At 51.0% G+C, this 22,116-nt stretch overlaps 1 protein-coding gene across 4 annotated transcripts in view; it reads right to left on the bottom strand.

The window, feature by feature from the left end:
- Positions 1–16,955, bottom strand: part of SPG7 (SPG7 matrix AAA peptidase subunit, paraplegin) — a 33,141-nt gene extending 16,186 nt beyond the window's left edge. The window contains exons 1-8 of one of the 4 annotated variants that reach the window (XR_006891587.1): positions 16,702–16,954; positions 14,855–14,957; positions 13,305–13,394; positions 6,451–6,692; positions 3,541–3,680; positions 2,377–2,479; positions 779–904; positions 248–410 (exon numbers count right to left, since the gene is read on the bottom strand). Coding sequence is in view for 3 of the 4 variants with exons in the window: in XM_046682681.1 (XP_046538637.1) it covers positions 248–410; positions 779–904; positions 2,377–2,479; positions 3,541–3,680; positions 6,451–6,692; positions 13,305–13,394; positions 14,855–14,957; positions 16,702–16,878 (1,144 nt within the window). In the remaining variant the exon portion in view is untranslated. Of the gene's footprint in view, positions 1–247; positions 411–778; positions 905–2,376; positions 2,480–3,540; positions 3,681–6,450; positions 6,693–13,304; positions 13,395–14,173; positions 14,770–14,854; positions 14,958–16,701 lie in introns of those variants that run through there. The other 3 variants (XM_046682681.1, XM_046682678.1, XM_046682680.1) reach the window with 3 other exon arrangements.
- Between the last annotated feature and the right edge of the window lie 5,161 nt (positions 16,956–22,116).

The following is a 22,116-nucleotide window of genomic DNA, read 5'->3' as shown; positions in this document are numbered from 1 at the left end:
AGGTCACCCTGGTGGACGCTCAATCTCCCGGAGTCCCCAGGCCATAAGTGGAAGTGGCTTCAAAGAACATCACCACCCAATTCTCTACATAAATACGACATTTCCTGTAATACAGGTTTCATTCTTCCTTCTCTATTCCGCCCACTTCCTCGTCAGTTCAGCAACCTGAGGAAGGACGTGTGAAAGGAGAGCCATTCTGGACAAATGGTCAGGTGAGCCTGTCTGCAGCCCCCCAGGCAACACCTACCTCCAATGACCTCCACGAACTCCGGGCCGGCCATCGCCAAGAAGGGCACCTGGGCCTCTGTGGCCACCGCCTTGGCCAGCAGTGTCTTCCCACAGCCGGGGGGTCCGAGCAACAGCGCACCCTTTGGGACTTTGGCACCGAGCTGAAGGAAGCGCTCTGGGCTCTAGAAAAGCAGCAGATAATGCGACACTAACCACAGGTGTTTCCGAGAGAATTTTCAAGAAAGGCCTCACGTGAAGGTCAGCTCATGTATTGTCATGAATCAGCTACGGTTCAGGCGGTTCTGGGAGACGCAGAGGGCTCTGGCAGCGACCAGCTGGCTCAGGTGTGACCTCTCTTGCACTACCGCCCTTCGCTGGTTAACAACCACGCATTTCACCTGCTTGCTGTTCAACAGGCCCCAGCGTGTGCAGGATGCACCTGGCCCCCCCACCTGCGCTCGGGGAGCTCCTGCTCAGGACACAACGTCTGACTGTGTGGCTCTTCCCTCAGGAGAGCGTCCTGGCCACCTCCTGCTCAGCACGTGCTCACCTTCAGATAATCCACAAACTCCTTGACTTCCAGTTTGGCTTCGTGCATCCCTGCGACGTCTTTAAAGCTGACTCCCTTCCCCGTCTTGCCGTCCACAATCGTGAAACGAGCCATTTTAAGCTGATTCTGGGCAGAAGGAACATAAGGGCAGGGCAGTGTGCACCCGAGCAGAGCAGGGAAGTGGAGCAGCTTGGTGCTGGCTCTGCCTGTGCATCCCCGTGTCCTTGCCCTCCCTCTGCCCGGAAACGCCAGCCCACACCTCGCCACTCATTCAGACAGACGGAGATTAAGGTAACATTTCAGACATTTAAGGAGAAATGTTTATTTTACATCATTAGCAGTAAGAAAGCAGTGTAGCATCTAGCAATTTGCCTTAAAAAAAACTCTCCCCTACAAGCTAGGTAATTTAATGTTTTTTGCATAGACAATCTTATTTTCCTATATGATTTTTCCCACTATCGTGTAATTTGTTCTTCTGATTATGAAAGAATATAACAGAGAATGGCCCAGTGGCATAGTGGTTAAGTTCACACACTCCACTTCAGCGGCCCAGGCATGAATCTACACACTGCTCATCAAGCCATGCTGTGGCAGCATCCCACGTACAAAATAGAGGAAGATTGGCATAGATGTTAGCTCAGGGATGATCTTCCTCAGCAAAAAAAAAAGAGAGAAAGAAAGTAACATAATAACACTCAGTTCTAAGGAGTTTTGGTAGAAATGTTAGTTGGTAAATTTCTGGAGAGCAATCAGGCCAGAGAGATGCAGCTCTTTGTGAGGTGTGTGAGCTACAGCTAGGCTCTACTTTAGGGGGACACGCCAGGCAAGTAATTAGGCACTCAGAAGACATGTGCACGGAATCCACTGTAATATTATTTAAATACAACAACAATAAAAATAAACAGCCCAAAACATGCAAGAATTATCAAAGTGATTGAGTAAAACATGATGCAGCCTCACAATGAGACCCAGGGTGCCATTAAAGTAAGGCGTGAGCCTTTAGCTAGACACAGGAAGATGCTCCTAGTCTAAGTGGAGGCAACCAGGCGACACTCTGTGCCCCTGCCCTGTGACAGTTCCCAGGGAGGGGACCGGGAGGGGACCAGGAGGTGACTGGGCCACGGGCCTACCTCCTCAGCCCCTCTGCTGACATGGCTGATTGGCCACAGACAACCTGATGGGGAAGGAACGTGTACATTATAACGAATGCCACAACAACAGGAGAAGATTTTCAAAGTGTATCAAAGTTGTCCTTTTAAAGACAATCTTTAAAATTTCTCAGCATGTCAGCTAACAGGGGAGACCAAAAAGAAGCGATGCCCAGCTGACACTGAAAACTGCAGAACAAGCTGTCCTAGAGATGCCCCGGCTCAGCCCCCATGTCAGGGAGAGAGGGGCCTCAGGTAAGGCTGGCTCCCGGACACCCTCCGGCCAGCCAAGCAGAAGGAAAGGGGAGCCCACCGATGGCTCCAGGCCGGCCTGTGCGACAGGTCCCTCTTCCTCATGTGTGTGTGCTGCAGTGTGGGGGACGTGTTCGGCAAGCACATACACAAACCCTCAGACAGCAAGTACAGGGAGATACGATCTGTACAACTTACGAAAGCACTGAATCCTCCTTCTCTTCCCGTCATTCCAGCCAAACGGAAAACATACCACAGGATGGCCAGGCCCACTGCTGTCATCCCCAAGGCGTAGAGGGCACTAGCGAGAGAGAGGGAGAGGGAGGCAGTTATCACTGGGAAGCGGTAGCTGAGGGCACACCTCACAGACTCAGCGGACCACGGAGGTCACGGACGTCTCAAAGACAAGAAGAGCAACCCCTCCCGCCAAAACCAACGTGGAGAACAAACGACCATGAAAGTGGGTTTCCTCGTCCGTCTCACCAATCATCCTCTTTTACATTTTTCCCAGCCCTCAGATGGAGCGTGGAGATGCTGGGGACACAGAGCCTAACCTTGGCATGAAGCCAGGAGGGCCGACGCTACACACACCCCGCCCTCTAGAGCCTTGTGACAATTAATGCCCGACCAGAGCAGGTTTTCATGTTTAATGTGTTTCGTTTTCAAAAGTAGTCCATCAGCTCTGGTTAGTAGGGAAGTAAGCACAGCAGCAAGGAGTGAACCTAGGGCGTGGGCTCGCAGCGGGAGAGGACCCTCCCTGCCATGAACCAGACCCTCAGGGGACTCAGAGCCTCAGGGGCCAGTGGCTGCAGAGTTTAGAGACAGACCATTTCAGAGGAGCGCTTGCCAGTCACTGGCACCCTGTGTCTCATCAGAACTTCAGTGCGCACCCATGAACCAACGTAAACCCCTCCGCATACAGGTCTCAGCCACTGTTGGCTCCAGCGTGTGGCTGAAACAACCCCCGTGACCATGCTGATCAACTTGATCCCTTAAGCAGTCTGCAGGGCCCATCCATCTCTTTTTCTCTCTGTGACGTGGAACCAAGAGCTCCTACCGGATGTCCCTGCTTCTCCCCACCTCTTCCATTTTCCTATTGGTAGAAAATGGCAACCCTACAATGCACGGAACTAAGAGATGCCACAGGCAATGAAAGAAAGTGACTACAGGAAGCTCCAGCAGGCTCACAGATTTCCAAATCTCCCAGCACTGCGTCATCCACTCATGTTTATTTCCCCTCCCACAAGGGGGGTCTAGTCAACAGCAGGCAAGGCCAGTATGAGATCTATGTTTGAGGTTTGTTTCTCACATCACAAAGCCAACCTGGTTTAGTTCAAGAGCCAACAAAAATGACCAACATACTTTCCAAAGAATCCCGTCCGCTTATAGGAAACCGGGATCCTGTCCTTGCCTTCAATATTCAGCTCATCTTCAGCAGCTCGAAGCTTCTCTTCAAATTTGTCAATATTTGCCACCTGCATTCGGTACATCAAGGCCAGCCGCTGGGGGCAGAAAGCAGAGCACACCGTGAGAGTGATGAACAGGACAGACTGCCGACCCCACCTACAAGAGGACAGTCCCTCAACATCCTGTGCCGACAACGCAGGGAAACTAGACTGGGTCACATCCTGATGCTCTGGGTCACAGAGGTGATGCTTTCCTGCTGCCCCGGAAACTGCTTCCAGGTCTAAAAACTTTCAGTTTTCTCAAACACAATTACAACAAAATTTCAGTAGATACTCTTTCTCTATTTTCAGCAATAGGCACATTTTAAGAAAATGAAGGGTGGTATTTGCATTTTAAACTGGGCCCCTGCCTCACACCCAGCCCTGCGTGCTCACAGAGACACAGAAACAAGCCTGTGGTACTGGACTGGGGACGTGCGGTCAGCATACTAAGGCAAGAAAGACAGGTTTTCTGTTTAACCGCTGGCCGAATCTGAACTCAGCTACATGGGTTTCTTTTTTCCTCAGTAAACCTTTCCAAGTGAGAAGAGACTGAGGAACAGCGAGCAGGTGGAGTCTTCTGAAGTGGAAGTGCTGCCTCCTGCGGGACGTAGGCCTCACCAAGGAGGCTCAAGAGCAGGCCAGGAGCCCACACGGGGTCCGAAATCCCTTCTCAGCCAGCCGACCTGCTCACGGGGTAACCTGAAGCCCCCTCAGAAGAAACGTCTGAGCAGCCCACGAAGGGCAGGGGCCTCGGTGGGGAGGCCTGACTGTCTCTGCCATCATGGCCCATGTCACACCACTCCTGCAACAGTTTCCTGATAGCTGGGGCCACGCTTTCCAGAGCAAAACTGCTCCAAGCTCAGATTCCAAACAAACTCTTGGAATCTGGATTGAGCAGCCAGATTTCCCTCTGGCTCTTAGGAGTCTCAGAAGATTTCTTGTGGAATGACTGTCATTACGAGAGTGGCCAACCAGGCTCTACTTCATGGGGTAACAAGGCCAGATGCAGAGGTGGCCTCAGTTGCTGGGTGAACCTAATGGACCCCAAATGTTTGGCCTGGACTTCATCAATGCCTCGATCACTTAAAGATCTGGCCTGGCCACGTAAACAGGGTCACCCATTTGCACAGAAGGGGAAAATGTAGAAATGACTCTCTTTCTATGCCCAGATCCAAAAGCAAAATGTATGATTCCAGAAGCCAACTCATCTTGCACTCCTTCTGTAAAGCTTTCTCTCATCATCTGGGCCCAAATTATCCCTTGCTTGGGCCAGGCCCCATAGTGCCACCAAGGTCACTCAGCACTCAGGCCCAGGCAGCGTCTGCCTCACCCCTCACTTCTGAAGTGTGCTGGAGTTCAGCTTGGACTGGTTAACAGTGTATGTATTGATCCTATCACCCAACCACACTACAAGCTCTTGCAAACTGACACCCAGCTGCAAACACCATGCTCGAGATCGTATCTGAAAGAGAAGCTTGGCAGCTGTGGTGCACCCACAGCCGAGCATGCCCAGCAGGACCAGCACTCTGCCGACCACTCCACCCTACCCAGGAACCAGAGCAAAGTCTGCGGTGCACACAGGGCATGCTCTGGGGTGCCACAGAATTCTGCTGTAAGGGAGAGAATACTTCACCGAAAAGAGTAAAGCCATGTCCCCAGTGAGCAGACTGAGTCAAAACCAGAACGCCGATGTGTCTCCCAGCGTGGAGAAAGGTACAGGATGTGACCCAGTCTAGTTTCCCAGTGTCCAAACTTCTAACAAAAAGTGGGAAGAAGACTCAAGAAACACGACAATTAAATATCATTCATGATCCTTGGTTGGACCCTTAAGGCTGAGGGAGAGGCAGCTGAGAGATGTCAACAGGGACAGGGTTTTTAGAAAACACTGTGTCAGAGTGGCCTTTCCTGGGCCCAACAATGGTGTCGTGGTTACTAGGGGATCTGGAGGGGTAAGAGGGACAGGAGGGGAGACTAGAGAGAGTGGTTCATTTCACATGGTCAAGCTTTTGGGGCCCAGTCTCCATGAGCCCCCTCATTTTCCAGCAGTGCCAGACAACTCGGCCCCTGTCACTAGGGCAAGTCTCTCCCCCTCTGTGATGCCCAGCCCTCCACCTGTGATGGAGTCCCACCCTCCCAACCCCTCTGCAATACCTGCAACCTCACCTCTCACTGCCGCACACTCTACAGTCTTGCCCACACTGGGCTTCCCTCCTGGGGGTGGGGGTGCCTGAGGTGGGAGATCAGCAGGGTCCCTCCCGTCCCTCTCTTCCTGCTGCTCTCCAAGGGCCAGCCCTCACCTGACTCCCAACTCTCAGCCACCTCTCAGAGCGCTGTTTCCTGCCCCTGACCAAGAGATTCCCACTTGGCCAATCCCCCATGCCCTCAACTCACCTGCATCTGCCAAAGCTACCCTGTCTGCTGAGCTCCAGCCAGCACCACACCACACGCCCAGACTGACAGAGGGAAACCTCAGGGCCACAGCTGGCCCGCCTCCTTGATCCCTAGTATCAGCGGTCACCACTGTGGCCACTCTGTCACTACTTCCACCTCCTCCTCTATCCACAGCAGCTGCAGACCCCAGCTCCTGTCTGGAGATGACCCTGCCTCCCCTGTTTCAACCTCCATCTTAGAAGGCCACCATTCAAAGGCCTTCAATGAGTCCTCCTTTGAATGGAGATACTCACATCTTGTTTCAAGAAAACCGAAAACATGACAGTCAAACAAATGGGGCAAGCAGGGGCTGCCTGGAAAGGGGTGTGCACCCGAGCCCCCAGGTCCCTCCGAGTGGCTGCACCACAGAGCCCACACCCTCACCCTCACTCACAGGCCGCCCGAACACCACGGCTCCAGGGTGCAGGTACACCTCCACCACCTCGCTCTCGGGCACCACCTGGACCCGCTGCACCTCACCCTTGGCCAGCATCTCGTGCACAAAGTCGTTCCAGGAAATGTTGCCCCCGCTGGTGCTGAGCGCATTCAGAAGGCTCATGACAACGGCGATGACGAACAAGGTGCGCAGCCGCTCACGGTACATCTGGTCCTCCCTCTCCCTGCGCCTCCGCTCCTCTGTGAGACAGCAAGCAGAGGGAGTGTTAGACATGGGCCGCAGGCCAGAGCCCGCCCTCTGCACCATACCTCCTTTCGTCGGGAAAGCTCAGCACTGAGACAGTGGCGTCTCATCTCCTATAGGATCCTGCATTTGGGCCAATTTTTCAACAAAGTGGTTCAAGACAAATACTATTCACAGCTGATCAAGGTCAGCAAGATACCAAGTACTAAGGTCCCACCTGCTTAGATAACATGAAACCATTTTTAAAGTCAAAAACTCCCCAGGACCAGCACACGATGCGGCTCGACAGTCAAGCCTTCCCTGAAAGCACAGCAGACCCAAGGCTGGTGTGAAGTCAGGCTCTCCAGGTGTGACCAGACACCACGTGGCGGCAGCAGAGCATTTGTGGCACATGTGTAAGTTATCAATAACAAAGAAATAGCTTTCACCAACACCTGCCCTCCCCCAACCCACAACCAGCTATCCTGAACTTGTTATTCATCAGAATGAGTAACATTCAAATAAGTTGTATGTCGTTCATCACAATAACATTTGAAAATAGTACATTTAAAAGACGTAAGATATTGTTTCGTCTATAGAAACATACTGGGGACCACTTAATTCTAGAATGTTCCCAGAATCAGTTCTTTATCAGAACCATCAGATAAATTCCCCTCAACCACCTTACTCAGTTATCAATACCCTCCTTAGGATATAGACAGCTTCATGCTCAGTTCTTAGGGGATGAAAAAAAGACACAAGACTCAACCCCTGATCTTGAGACAGGACACGGCCCCTGGGGGAGGTAAGTGGGCTTCAGCAGGCAGTAGACAGAGGCTGCAGTGGGGGATTAGTGCAGCAGGAATGTGCAGGAATCCCAAGAAGAACACTCAGCATGGGCACCACAAGCAGACTCCAGGAAGGAGGGAAGTCAGGGAGAAGCGCTTAGGGAAGGGACGAGGAGCACGTGCGCCCACAGCACAGATGGAAAACAGCATCCTGAAGCTGCGCTGGGATTTAGGGACCCACCAAGGTCAGGCCACAGTCTTCCTCCCAAACCCACCTATCAGATAAGCCCCTCCTCCACTAGGGATGGAGGGCAGGTGAATTTGATTTACGTGGTGCTTTTGGCCCAGCACTTTACATGGTCTCACTAGCCCACCTCCCCTAGCAGCCCACCTCCCCCCAGCCCTTACACCCACCTGGCTGCCTCCATTTACACACCAGGAGGCCCTGGAACTACATGTGTTGCTTGCCTGTGCAGTGTGGGCCCGTCCTTCCCAACACTCCAACTAGATTTTACCAGAGCTGTTGTTAATGACGCCTCTTGAGAAAGGCACGCACAGTCCTTCACCTTTTCTGCCCAGGATGGGCCCAGACCTATCGGAGCAACCAGACCTTTAACCATTTACTCATCCTCCCCACAATCGTGTGATCCTTCGTGCACAAACACACTCGTGGTGTGCTCGGGGGAAGGGCGAAACACACTCACAGGAGCACAGAGGGCCCGGGACCGAGGCAGAGGCAGCCCAAAGCCTGGGGTGGGAGGTCCACACCACGCTGCCCGTGTGGTCGCTTCTCCAAGGACAAGCGTGCAGCTGGACCTCACTGTCCTTTCTGTACGGCCTGGAGATATAGTCCCCACAAACACACCACCCTCCTCTCTAACAATCACTTTAGAAGAATTCAAAAGCATTTTAAACCAGCTTAAAAACACAAAATGAAAGGAAAAAAAGGAAAACATGAGACAAAAAAATAAAGAACTAAAAAACATCTCAAAATGAAACCTACTGAGAAAGCTGTCTTAGCAATCGTTTTGAAAACATGAAGGCACATTTTAGAAAGCATCGTATCTTTTAATAGACTATAATAACATATCTAATATTTAAAACTCATATTCACAAAAGGCAATAAAGGCTACCACTTATTTTGGAAAGCAAACATGGTCGCAGGTGAGTAGCTAATTTAGAGACCATCTGTTCCAAATATTTAATTTCCAATCTTGCTTTCTAATTAACAATGTTGACAGTCACCATACCTTCCAACAGCCACAACACGCTGCCCAGAGTGAGGCTCAGTGAGCAAGACAAACATCTCCTTTCAGAGCTTTCAGTGATCACAATACCTGACTCTCAACATAAGCAGGGATACATTTCAGACACTGAATGTGAGCAAGTCCCTGTGATCCTGGCTGGGTGGCCACAATTCAAGAGAAGTAGTTATAAATTCACGCCCAGGCGATGTGACGGCTGTGCCCTTCCTCACCACTCTGCCCATGTGCCCATCATACTCCTGCGTAAAAAAGGTTTTGAAACAATTCTATGACTCACAAGCATCTGTTCGTAGAACAAGAAGCAGGCCTATGATTTTTAAAAGATACAGCTTGGTTTTAAATAAAAGACAGCTTTGTGCTTATAACAAAAATTTTTAAAAACAATAAAATGACAGCTTGGATTTGGGCTTCAATAAACACCTGTTCTGCTCTCTTCACAAAATCCATCTCTTTTCGAATAAACACCAGCCAGGCGTTCTAACACACACAGAGCTGCCGCCTTACAGGCCACCCCCATCACCCACTGGGGCCACACACCCCATTCTGTACTGGACTCTGCAGGCTGAGGAGAAACAAGTTCCACCTAGAGTGGTCACTGCCCTGAAGCTCCGGGAGAGCTCACTGGAGTCTTAGGGTAAAATAGTTTCTGTTTTTCAATAACTCCTCCTCTGGCTTCTCAGCCAAAAATCACCCTGAGTCCTCTTCCCCAGGCACAAAGGAGACCAACAAAGCACCCCTGAGGACAGGGCCGCAGAAAGAGGAGTCTGTCCCCGCAATGGACACCCAGGTACAAAGGTGTGCAAACACGCGCTTCGACAGTGCACACACACGACAAAGTGCAAATGTTAAATGAGGGCCAGGCGTGGAAGAATCCAGACACCCAGGCCTGGGAGGTACAGTGAGCTGGCCCCACACTCATTCTCAGGGGGTACAAACTGGAAATCCTTTCTGAAAGCTAATTGGCCAGGTGTATCAAGAGCAAAGAAAACATTTAGTTTCCATAACTCACTAATTCTACTTCCGAAACTTTAACCCATGGAAACCAGAGCTAAACAAACACATCTGTAGTAGTGATCATGAAATTATAAGCCCAGCCCAAAAAACAAAAAAGATAACAGTGAGGGAAGATATGGATGCACTCTTACAGGATTGGTTAAGACAAGGAACATTTCTGAGACGTAAGAGATGAAACAAAATCTGACCCTGAGATTCTAAACAGAACATGGCATTTGAGCACTCCGGATAGAAAAGACGCTTCCTCTACCTGGAAGACCCTCTTCCTTCCCAGAAGTCCCGTGAGCATCCCTTGGGGACACCAGCGCTACTGAGCTGCCGAAACGGCCTTCCTTCTGTCCGCTGGATCGCCTGCATTTCTCCATCCAACACCAGGTGTTTTTCCTCCTGCGCACTTCTCAGACACTTATTTAGTCTCCCTACAGGAACTGCAAGCTCAGAGACAGCTGAGGGTAGAAACAATTTCTACTGCCCGAGTCCCCAACACCATGCTGTCCCCAGAGGTGCCAGGAAATGCTGCTGCCTCCTAAGCTGTCAGACTGTCCACCCACTGGACAGCAGCCTGCAGGACCACTGGGGAATTTTGGTGCCAAAATTCCCTTTTTTGGGGGGAGGGAGGGATGTCAATTGCTGCAGTTGATCAGCCACCTAAAGACAAATAAATTACTGATGCTGATGAATCTCAAGGAAACAGCTGTGGGAGCTGTCCCAGGTTTTCACTCCCAGAAATCCTTCTTGAAGAAATTAACCCCACTGACTCCAAGTGTGAGCACGGCGAAGAAGAACTTATGAGAAATGCAGTGGTAATCCAGTTCTTTCTAACAATCCCTGTGGAGCTGAGCCTGATCCTGAGCGTGATCGCCTGCAGAGTAACTCTGAAGAGGGAGATGAGGATACTCCCTCTCAGAAAGTATTCCCACTTCTCAAGGACAAAGGAGGCACTGAACACAAAGGGCTGTTTGGAAACTCCAGCAATTGCTCCGGTGCGCCAGGAGCTGTAAGAAGGAAGTGGCTGTTCCTTCCAGAAATCACCGAGTGCAGGCCTGAGTGATTGGAGCCTGATACTCAAGGCACACGGCAACACAGCTTCGGCCACCCACCTCTTTACAGGGAGCCCTTCCTCCTCCACTTCTTTTTAATTCAGAAAGGCCTTTCCCATTTCAAAATAAGGAATATTCCCCTATGTTTTCTCCTAATTCTTTTTTTTTTTTTGAGGAAGATTAGCTCTGAGCTAACATCTGCTGCCAATCCTCCTCTTCTTGCTGAGGGGGACTGGCCCTGAGCTAACATCCGTGCCCATCTTCCTCTACTTTATTTGTGGGACGCCTCCCACAGCATGGCTTGCCAAGCAGTGCCATGTCCGCACCTGGGATCCGAACCGGCGAACGCCAGGCTGCTGAAGTGGAACATGCACGCTTAACCACTGCGCCACCAGGCCAGCCCCTCTGCTAATATTTTCTAATGAATCAAGCACTCATCCTATTCCTCTAAGCCCCAAAAACCTCCCAACTCAGAGTATTTCTGAAATGAATGACACACTTGAAAACATACCACATATTTTAGAATATGAAGATATAAATGTTCAAAAACTCGGCTTTAAGTGAAAACTAAGATCACAGTCATAAGCTACAAGTTACTATTATTCAGCAGAGCACTACTTGTCAGATGCTGGGTTTGGAGTTTTACTTTAACACCTGAGCAGACACAAGTGAGCCAGAACAAGCTCAGAGGACCCTTAACTGGGCTTTCCTTCAACAACCGAAAACTCCTCCTCTGAACCTGGTTATGGCACCTTCCAGTCAGCACAAGGCCTAGAAGCCTACGTGAAAACGGGGATTGCCAACCCTACACCCCCTAGACAACAGAGGAAGTATAATTTGCAAAGTAAATCTACATGAAAACATGTATTAAGTATGAGACCTATAACCAGTGACAAAACCATTGAAATCGTAGGCAAAATAAAGAAAAATACCTACAGTCAAAGGCCATGCAGTGAAACGGTTAAGAACACATGGAGAAAGTTCAGAAATTAGGTCAAGACAGTGACACATTAAGATTCAGAAGTCTTTTAAAGAACAGCTGGGTCCCTGGGGAGCTCTCATGGTGGTGACGACAACTGACTGACTGCCAGCACCAATGCTCCCTGTGACAGCCACGATGGAGTCACACTGAGCCTGAAACCAGAAATGTCTATGCTGAACCAACCAATGGCCATGTCATTTCCGGGAGTTAAGACCTGTCCTTAAAGAGCTTTAAGATGGAAACTTACTGACCCTCTCAACCTCAAAGTGAAGGTGCCAAGAGTGGAAAACATAAGCTTCCGGGAAATGTAGCACCTCTCGAAAACCAGTGAGCTCTGGGGCTGAAGCTCCACGTTCACAATGGAGCCAAGCACAGTCGCCATGTCCTGAAAACATGTCTGAACTGTGACCTGGGAAAAAAGTCCTCCTACCAGTTACCCAAAGCCTGTCCCCACTCAGCTTCCGGGTGGAAGCATCCTCCAGAAAGACAGGCTGGCGAGTGGGAGTCAGTCCACGTGCTGATTTCTGGTGAGAGGCGGGCCCAGGGGCCCGGTCGACAGAGCACTTCTGAGGCTGCCTTCACCCTTACGCATCTGGGGCTCCCAGGAACTGTGCTTCTGAGCACGGTTGGCCTTTGAGCCCTCCTCCGGGCCCCCTACTCAGGTTTCCTCGAACAATACACAGCAGCCACGTCAAAATCAGGACCCAAGTACAAGGGAGCTCCTTGACAAAACAACCATTCCTCCACGCATGTCCCTCCCGAGACCAAGCACACAGCAGGCATCCCATGTCCTCGGGCATGAGAAGGGAACAGTAGCTGGGTAATTCTGAGGAAAGAATTAATTGAGAAGATATATAAATCCCTTAGTAGGGTGCTGTGCACATTGCAATCATTTATAAAGGTTAGCAATTTCCATGATTAGCTCTAAGCAGCCAGCTTTTATCTCTAAGGTCAATTCCATTCAAACTTACCTTTCTATTTCCCTCACCCTTCACACCATCATCTAATCCTAATTCCAGAGCAGAGATGAGACGCAAGATTTACAAGTGAGGTCACTGTGAACTGGGGCTGGAGGCTGGGGCAGGAATTAACTGGCACACGGTGGTCGCGTGTACAACCAGTGATCTGTCCCGCTCCTTCTTCAAGGCCACACATTGTACCACCCTCGCCTCGGGGTGCGGCTTCTCAACTGCATGGGGATGGGTTCAGCCAAGGAGTCCTGGTGCCTTCCTCTCCACCCAGAACTCAGAGTTCAGGGAAGATCCGAGATTCACCCTCTCCATGCAGAGGACAGAAACTCCACCTGCCTTCAGACATTCTAACAGACAGGGGACACAGGTGCTGATGGAAGCGTCTCCAAAATGACAGGCAGGAAGGATCCAGCAATCACACGAGAGCCTGGGGGCAGGTGTGCCCAGGGTGAGGGAGACACAAGAGCCTGGGCTTGCCCTCCCTTTGAGATGGGTCTCCTGTTGCTTAGACTAGAAGACACACATGAAGACCACCAGGGTGGCCAACATTAAAAACATCATAGACATACCTTCATCATCTTCAGGGGTCCTCCCCTTGGATTTTCCCTTGTCCTTCATCTTCTGCCTCATCCTTGAGGTGTTAAAATAATAAGTGCCACCTACAAGGAATAGGGAAAATGTTTCACAACCAAAATCTGCAACCAGGGGACGTGAAGGAGAAGAGCAGGTTCTCAAATGACCAAAGCAAACTGAAACCTACATGCAGAAGATTTAGAAGTTTGAGATAATCATTCTCAGTATGGTATTTACTAATTATAGAATAATAAACTACTTCAACTTATGAAGTTAAGCATGTTTGTAATTTAAATTAGCCAACATGAGGGAATAAAAATTAGTTATGAACATAAATCTGAGAAAGTGTCACAAGTTTGTTGGAAAATAACCCTTCAATATATACAGGCACTTGAATTTAAACAAATGAACAACACAAGTGGCTTTGGCACATGCAGCAATGGCAGTGACCCACTGCCACCATTACCAAGACAGGCCCACATTAACACTCCTCACAAAAGATTGTCTTGTCTAAGAACTGACCAAATCAGTCTAAAATGGGGTGAGGGGGCTGGCCCCGTGGCCGAGTGGTCAAGTTCGTACACTCGGCTGCAGGCGGCCCAGTGTTTCGCTGGTTCGAATCCTGGGCGCGGACATGGCACTGCTCATCAAACCACGCTGAGGCGGCGCCCCACATGCCACAGCTAGAAGGACCCACAATGAAGAATATACAACTATGTACTGGGGGGCTTTGGGGAGAAAAAGGAAAAACATAAAATCTTTAAAATAAATAAAAAAATTAAATAAAATGGGGGGAAACGTCTCACAACCATGACGGCACCACACCTTTCTACACAGACACTAACAGAACCACACATGAGACTACCTGGACAGCCACCACACAGGATCAGGCTGTCTGGAGGGTGGAGTGTGTGCCACTGGGCGCACGTGTAGATTTAAACGAGAAAACATAGCAGATGTGCATGCTGCCACCAAGTCAGAGCTGTCTCTGACCACATGTGGGCACCAGGCTGCGGAATGCACATTAGGAGTCGGAAGATTTTATTTTTCCCGTGTTCCAACTGAATAAAGGAGGGAGTAAAATTACAGGCGTCAATCCTCAAGGTGCTTTGACCTCAGGTCAAGAGACAGCAGGATGTCAGTGTCTCATTAGATGGTGCAACTCTACTGCGCGCACAAATTCTGTGTAGGCCGTTGTTGATCACCTTCTGGATGTAAAACAGACAGAGCCACTTTGTGGATCTCTACTGAGCATTCTTGGAGACAGCTAGAGAACATGAAAAATCTTCAAGCAACCCAATTACTGCTATACACCGGAATTAAAAAAAAAATGACTCAAAAATAAGCAAAAATGGCCTGTTCAGACCTCAGATGATCTTCCTTTTCATGAACTTCCTTCAGAGCTTCTAACGGCTCACAATAAACAGAGGCCAAAGGTCCTCACAGCGATTTTTGGTATCTTGTCAATGTCAAACCAGCGACGTTATCCTCATTTATTCACAAATGCCACAGGCTCTGTCACTTCTGTCTTTCCAAAGATACACACCTAACAGTTTCCAGAGTCTGACTGGATTCTGGACTAGATGCTGTTTCAACAGAAATCCACTGATCCCTTCAAAGGTGGGGGTGAGCAGTCGCAACCGCAAACTCTGAAAAAAAGGAGAGCGAGGCTCAGTCACGCCAACACTGCAGCACACAAACGATGTGCACTAGTTCCCCACTGCAAATGCTTTTCTCAAAGTCCAGATATATTTATTTGTAATGTTTACGTTGCCCTGAAATGTGAAGTTATAGTCTCAGCATTTATTTCAAAGTTTTAACATAACATCAAAAAAAAAAAGAAAAAAAAATCAAAACGTCAAAAGTGAGCAAGTCAAAGAAACGCTGAACTAAAGGCACAGAGCACTGGCTGTCATTCTGTGCCCTGGAGCTCACAACTCTCCTGCAGGACACAAGGAGCAGACCAGCTAGCAGAGGCTGCAGTGACTCCTAGACTCTTTGCTCCTTCTAGAACATTTCAGGTACTATAGCAGATTACTAGTCTATATTTCTAAAGTTCTATTTTCAGGGGCCAGCCCAGCGGTTCAGGGGTTAAGTTCGCACGTTCCACTTCAGTGGCCCGGGGTTTGCTGGTTTAGATCCTGGGTACGAACCCACGCACCTCTTATCAAGCCACGCTGTGGGAGGCATCCCACACATAATATAGAGGAAGATGGGCACAGACGTTGGCTCAGTGACAGTCTTCCTCGGCAAAAAGAGGAGGATTAGCGGTGGATGTTAGCTCAGGGCCAATCTTCCTCAAGATGAGCATTTTCTCACTTGAATGTGTTTAAGATCAACAGTCTAATTTTTTCTATCTCTGTGTCGGTAGTTTCTTCATCCGTTTTATTTATTTACTTATTCTTAATTTTGTCCTTAACTCACCCCTGCTGGGCTCCTGCTATGGAGAAATCCAACAGCTTGCACAATGCTATTTGGTAAGGAGCACGTCACGTGCAATTTCCCGTTAGCAACAGGGTGAAAATTCCTGGTCTCTACAATCATTGTCCCATTTAATTAATACTACTATTCTTGGCTCAGCAACTACCAGCAGTCACATAAGGAGGGGCCACAGAGTGTGGACTGGGCCCAATAAACGAGTAACATCAGCGTCAGATACAGCAAAAAGAAAAATGTCATTCTCAAAGTCAGCCCCAAACACGGTTTAAACCAGGTTACTTTAGTTTATTACTGTTATAGCCATTGATGAAGTAATCTGCTTAGATTTCCAAAGAATGTGTGAACTGCCTACTGCAGCCCTTACGTTCACAGGATACGCCTAAAATCCGACTAAAGATTATAAACTATAATTTTCCTTCTCAAGAGAACTAAAAAGCCAAAAGAAAAGTAATATACCGACAGTCGCCCTCAGGTTCAGAGTGCCCAGTAACCAAGAACACGATTATAATTCAAACTGTTTCTCAAGTTACGGTAAAATAGAACAACAATAATGGACGACGACCGAAAACGTGCGGGATGAGCTCTAAGAGAGGGCTGAAAGGAAGCAACCGAAAAGCCCAGGACGCCGGGTCTGCGCTCAGGGCGGGCGTGGACCCGGGCCGCGCTGCACGGCCCTGCGCCGGCCGCTCGCCAGGCCAGGAGGCAGCCTGACGAGCCTGCCCGGACGAGCCGGGCCCAACAGTTCTCCGCCGGAACCGGGCGGCACTCGCGAGGCTCGACGTGAAACGCCAGGAAGACAGGTCGAAACACCACCACACGAAATCGGGCCGGAAACCAGGCTGCGCCTGGGCGGGAGCTCGCCCGGCTCACACCTGCGGCCGCCGAGGCCCACCGACCGCGAGTCGGGCGGGGCGCGCGGCCCCGGCCCCGGCCCGGGCCAGGCCCGGGGGTTACCTGCAGGGCTCGGCCTCCAGCCCCGGCGAGGCCCATCGGAGGCCTGTGGACGAAGAACGCCCACCTCCTCCCAGCCCCGGCGGAGAGGCCTGGGCTCCAGCCCGAGCAGGGGCCCCGCAGGGCACCCGGGCCCGGACCCTGACGGAGGGCCCGCCGCAGCAGCAACACAGCCGCCATGTTGGCCGGGAGGCGGCGCCTACGCGGCCGGACCTCCCCAGGCGCCTGCGTGTTCCGGGCCTCCTCAAGCGCCTGCGCTGCTGGGGCTCTTGCGTCATCCGGGCCTCCTCAGCGCCTGCGCGATCGGCCCCGCCCAGGCTCTGGTCCCTGCGACCGGCTTCCGGAGCCGCGCCGCCAATTCGCTCCCCTAGTCCTGCTGGGGTTCCCAGCGGCTTACGAAGGTGCCGTCCCGTGCTGCGCGCCGCGACTAGAGCTGCAGCCTTGCGGGCCCGGGAGGGAGGGTGTCGGGACCCCGCGCCGGGCTGCCCTCCAGCTCTGGGGAGGACTCGGCCGGAGGCGGGGTCACGGGGCAGAGCCGGGAGCTCGAGGGGAGCGGGCGCCAGACCCCGGCCTGGACCCCCGACCCGGCCCTAACGCCGACTCCGACCACGCTCCACAACCCCGGCCCGGCCTGGTCTTGGCGGCGGTGAGGCCGCAGGCCTGTCCGCGTGCCCGCGGTCGGTGGTCCGTGCACGCGGTCGGACGGTCGGAGGGCCGAGGGCCGAGGGCCGGAGCGGCACCGAGCTCAGGGGCCGCCGAGGGCTGGAAGGGCGGGCCGGGTGGACGTGTGACAGACGCTTATTTCTGTGCTTTTCTGTTTTCCCCGAATCCCCAGCGGCGAGTGACCGTAACAGTGAGCGGTCCTGCCGAGAGCGCCCCGGTGCCCGGCTCCGTCCGAACACTCATGTCATATTCACTCTGCGAAGTAAACGTCTTTAAAAACTGCGTTACCGGCGACGAAACAGACTCGGGAAAGGGAGACTCGCCTGTCCAAAGTCGCGGCTAAGGAGCGAGGACCGCGTTTCAGGGCCGGTCTGACTGGTTCCCGGCCCGCGCCCCCGCCATGCGCTGCTGCAACAGTCACCTGGTGACGCTGCAGCCCTCCCCGCCCTCCCCTGAAACCAGAGAGGGCTGGGGACACTTTTTAAACGAAGTGTCCTGATTACTGGTCCTCAGCTCTCGGGCAGCGGTGCCTTTGTGAGGTCCTTATTTGTGGATGGTTCGTGGAGGGAGCAGCCCTAAGCCGGGGCCAGGCGAACTACACGGCTGAACTGCCTTGTCGTCCTGCAGTCTTCCTTCACAGTCATTTCGTCCTCCCCAGCTCCTCCTCCAGGATTTTTTCTGTCGCTGGTTAGATTGTCCCGCCCACTTTCTGCCTTCCGGCTGGCTTTGTCCTGCCCTCACTCTCCCCAGACCGGTCCCGTGACTGTGAGTGTAGGCAAACTTCCCTGTGGTTTCTTGCACCCTCTAGAAGCTTGTGCAACACCACCCTGACAGGAAGGGACCAGGCCCCTCGCCCTCACCCCTGTTCCCTCATCACTCTGCTCAGAGGCTTTGTGACTCAAAGCCTCTAGCATACTTGCATGTTTTGGAGAAGAGTACAAGATGCAATCCTCTAACTATTGTTTGAGATAAAATTGTTACTGTGGTCGAACCTCTTTGCCCGGCCATTCAGTTGGAAACAGTGCAGGGTGAATGACAAGCCTCTGGGGAAGGAACCCTGGCTTCTGTCCTTCTCAGCCTATGACCTTGAGCAAGTCATGACCCTCTCCCAGCCTCAACTTTCTCATCAGCAAAATGGGGATAACAATTATCTGCAAAATGAGGCTAATGTCAGCTTTGGCTTTCCCATAGGGTTGTTGTAAAGATAAAATGCAATAAAAGTATGTGAGAGCAACTTGTCAACTGGGAAGCCAGCCCTTCATATCTGTGAGTTATTCCTAGGATGTTGTGGGAAATGAGGTTTTGGGAAAACAGACTTGATCCATTTATTGAAACATTTATTTAACAAGTGTGCTTTGAAGGCTGGCTGTGTTCCAGGCCTCAGGTGAGAGGTGAGCTTGAATGAACCCACCCTGCTCCAGTTCCCCTCTGCAGTGGCCCAGAGGGAGGCTCCTGTGCTCTTGGCAATAGGGGTTAGTTTAAGGATTCAGATGCCCCATGACCTGGCCCCTAGAAGGGATGGTCTGTAGGACAACTGGCTCCCCAGGCCTCCCTTGGCTCTCAGGCCCCACTTCAGAGGCATCATCTCCTGCCAGGATGTCAGCTTCACTTTCAGCCATTTCTGTCACCTGCTCTCTCTGCTCTTTCTGTACTTCCTAACTTCTGTTTACTCATTTGTACTTCCTCCACTCTCTGAACTCTGCACGTCAGGACATTTCAGCGGGGCTTCCCTTAACTGACTCAGAGACAATCTCACAGTGAACTCCTGGTTTGAGTCAGGGTGTGTCCTAGGTGTCTGCACTGCCACCAGTCAGGGTGTGTCCTTGGTGTCTGCACTGACACTAGGTGCCAAGATCCATGAGCAAAGTGAAGCCTCAGGAGGTATGGAAGGGCTGCCCTTTTAGCCTGGGTTGTGGGAAGGGGACAGGAGCAGAGGGCGTCTGTCCCTTGAACTCCTCCCTTTGTTCCTGAGCATGGAGGAGGCGTTGGCTCTTGTTCCTGCTCACTGTCAGCCGAGGGGCTTCAGGCCAGCTGCTCTTGGAAAGTCCATCAGTCACCCCGTCTGTAAAACAGGAATAGTACTTTAGCAGTCTGGAGACAAGTTGGTCTTTTGGGCCATTTTTTATTTTAAGATCTTGGCTTTTTTATTTATATCAGAGCAAATAATTATTTGCTTCTTCCAAAATTAGGCAGCTTTGCAGCAACTAAACATAAAATTTTTGTTTAAAAGCATAATTGCTTCCACGCTTCCCTGGCCTTTGAAGCCTTTGGACCTAGTCTATAGATATTTGGCTAATATTAGGATGTCTTCTATAAAATATACTCCTTTGTGGAATGTTTGAATAAACTCGTTCATCTCCTTGAATTTTGGTAAATTTTATTTCTAAACTAAAGATCTTTCTTTTTTCTTTTTTTCTTTTTTTTTGAGGAAGATTAGCCCTGAGCTAACATCTGCTGCCAATCCTCCTCTTTTTGCTGAGGAAGATTGACCCTGAGTTAACATCTGTACCCATCTTCCTCTAACTTTGTATGTGGGATGCCTGCCACAGCATGGCTTGCCAAGCGGTGCTTAGGTTCACACGCGGGATCCGAACCCGTGGACCCCAGGCCACTGAAGCAGAACGTGTGAACTTAACTGCTGCACCACCCGGCCAGGCCCTAAAGATCTCTCTGGGAAACAATTTCATCTCATATCGCTCGCTAACTGGATTTTACTCATTACATGTAGAAGATTCATGATCACAGATCTTATCCTTGAAGGGATGAAAAGTCCATTTCTACTAGCAAAAACCTGTACAGGAATTTGTGCGTGACCGAAGAGCTGTGTTTCCCTTGCTGTTTCTTGAGACTGTTGGAGGTGGGATTTTGAATAGATATTTAGGAGGGACCTCGAAAGGGCAGGGTCTGTATCCTCTCCACATAATGTTAACTCCCTAAGCTCTGGACAGCACATACCAAATTCATTTATTTAACCACTCCTGTTGACTGTATCAGCTATCCGTTGCTAGGTAACAAATTATCCTAAAACTTAGCAAGTTAAAACAATGTTTATCTCACCCAGTTTCTGAGGGTCAGGAGTCCCGGAGTAGATGACAGGCTAGTTCTGGCTCTGGGGCTCTCACAAGAGTGCAGTCAAGGTGACAGCCAGGGCTGTGGTCATTCGGAGCTTGTGTGGTGCTAGGATGGGCGTCCAAGGAGACGCCCTCACCTGGCTGCGGACTTGAGGCCTCAGCTCATCGTGTGGACTCTGCAAGGGGCTGCTCACATGACATGGTCCCATGCGGCAGGGACATCCAAAGATGTGAACACAAGGGGCAGGGGTCAGTGAGGGCCAGCTTGGAGGCTGCTGATCACAGTGATGATTGTAGAAGATATCTGCTGTTCAGGTCTGCTCAGCAAAACCCATCTCCTCAGTTCCTCGTTCCCCTGATCATGTGGTCCCAGCCCTGACAGTGTCGCATTAATCACACTGATTGTTCAGGAACGAGAAGGTCAACCCCAGTAAGTCCTTCCTTAGGACTTTTATTTGAAGATGGAGGAAGGACCTTGCCTTTGGGGTCATGGAGTAGAAGGATGAACTGAGGGTACTGCTGGAACCTTCCCCACCCGGTGGGGGAAGCCAGCTGTGGTTGGAGAGGACAAGGCCACACCAAGAGTGAAGAAGCAAAGGTACCGATGGGACTCGAGACATCCCAGTGTGCGTCCCTAGGTCCAGTCACTGAAGTGGGACCCCTTATTTCTGCATCATGAGCCAACCCCTTTCTTATGATGCAAATTTACATTGGACTTGTGTCCATCCTAGCTGGGGTTGCCTATCCAGGTCCTTTAGCTACTGGGGAGTCATCACTCCAGAGGCCTGGGTTCCTCCTCAACTCCCAAGGCAGGTTCAGAACCTCATCTGGGTTTAGCTACCAGGAAAGATGGACCATGTCTGGATGTCCACTTTACAGCCTGTTCCTGAAAGTCACTAGCTTGGTATCTCTGGTCCCAGGGTTCCTTGTGAGGGAGCGATAGATATTTGAAGCAAGAAAGGGTTCACTTGTCTGCATAGGGTCCCCCAGAAAGTTGAATGCGCCATGAAGCTCACAGGATCCTCTATTTGCTCATCTCAAGATGTCGCCAGTGGTGGGATTGGCTGTACCCCACTCCACAATCCATAGCCAGCAACCGTTGGCAGGCGGCTCGACTTCGCTGGGCTGGATGGAGCGTGCTGTGTCCCTGAAGGAGGACAACCTGGGCCTTTGGCCTCCATTAAGGCACAGAGTGTTCACTGGCTGGCTGGTCCTGGACCCTAGAGGTCTGTGGCCATTATGGTTTTTCAGCAAATCAGTGGTGGAGAAGTTCCCAGGAACCACATTGAATTCAGACCACCACAGTCTAATGAGGAAAAGAGACAGTGACAGCAAGCGTTCTCAGACATTCTGGCCCTTTCTATCTGCCTGCTAAAGAAAACCTTGCCTTCCTCCGCTCAGAACTTCCAACTCCCTGTCCTCAGAGGTTGCTAGCCCATCCCGGATATTTTGTAATGAAGAACAAAAAGAGAAAGGACAAAAATAGGTCAAAAGAAAGGGGGAGAGATGCAGACGACGGGAAAGACACACCAGAGCTGTCCCTGACCCCAAAGTAAAGAGGATGGAAAGAGGAAGAAGGAGGGGTGAGAGGGGCAGGTGGGTGGAGTTTCTGGGGGCCAGTTTTTGGGGGCATTGGTGAGAGGCCCCCAAACAGTTGCAAAGAATGACGGAACCGGAGAGAGAA

The sequence above is a fragment of the Equus quagga genome, chromosome 13 (assembly GCF_021613505.1).
Source record: "Equus quagga isolate Etosha38 chromosome 13, UCLA_HA_Equagga_1.0, whole genome shotgun sequence".
NCBI lineage: Eukaryota > Metazoa > Chordata > Mammalia > Perissodactyla > Equidae > Equus > Equus quagga.
This window is presented reverse-complemented; position numbering and strand designations above follow the sequence as displayed.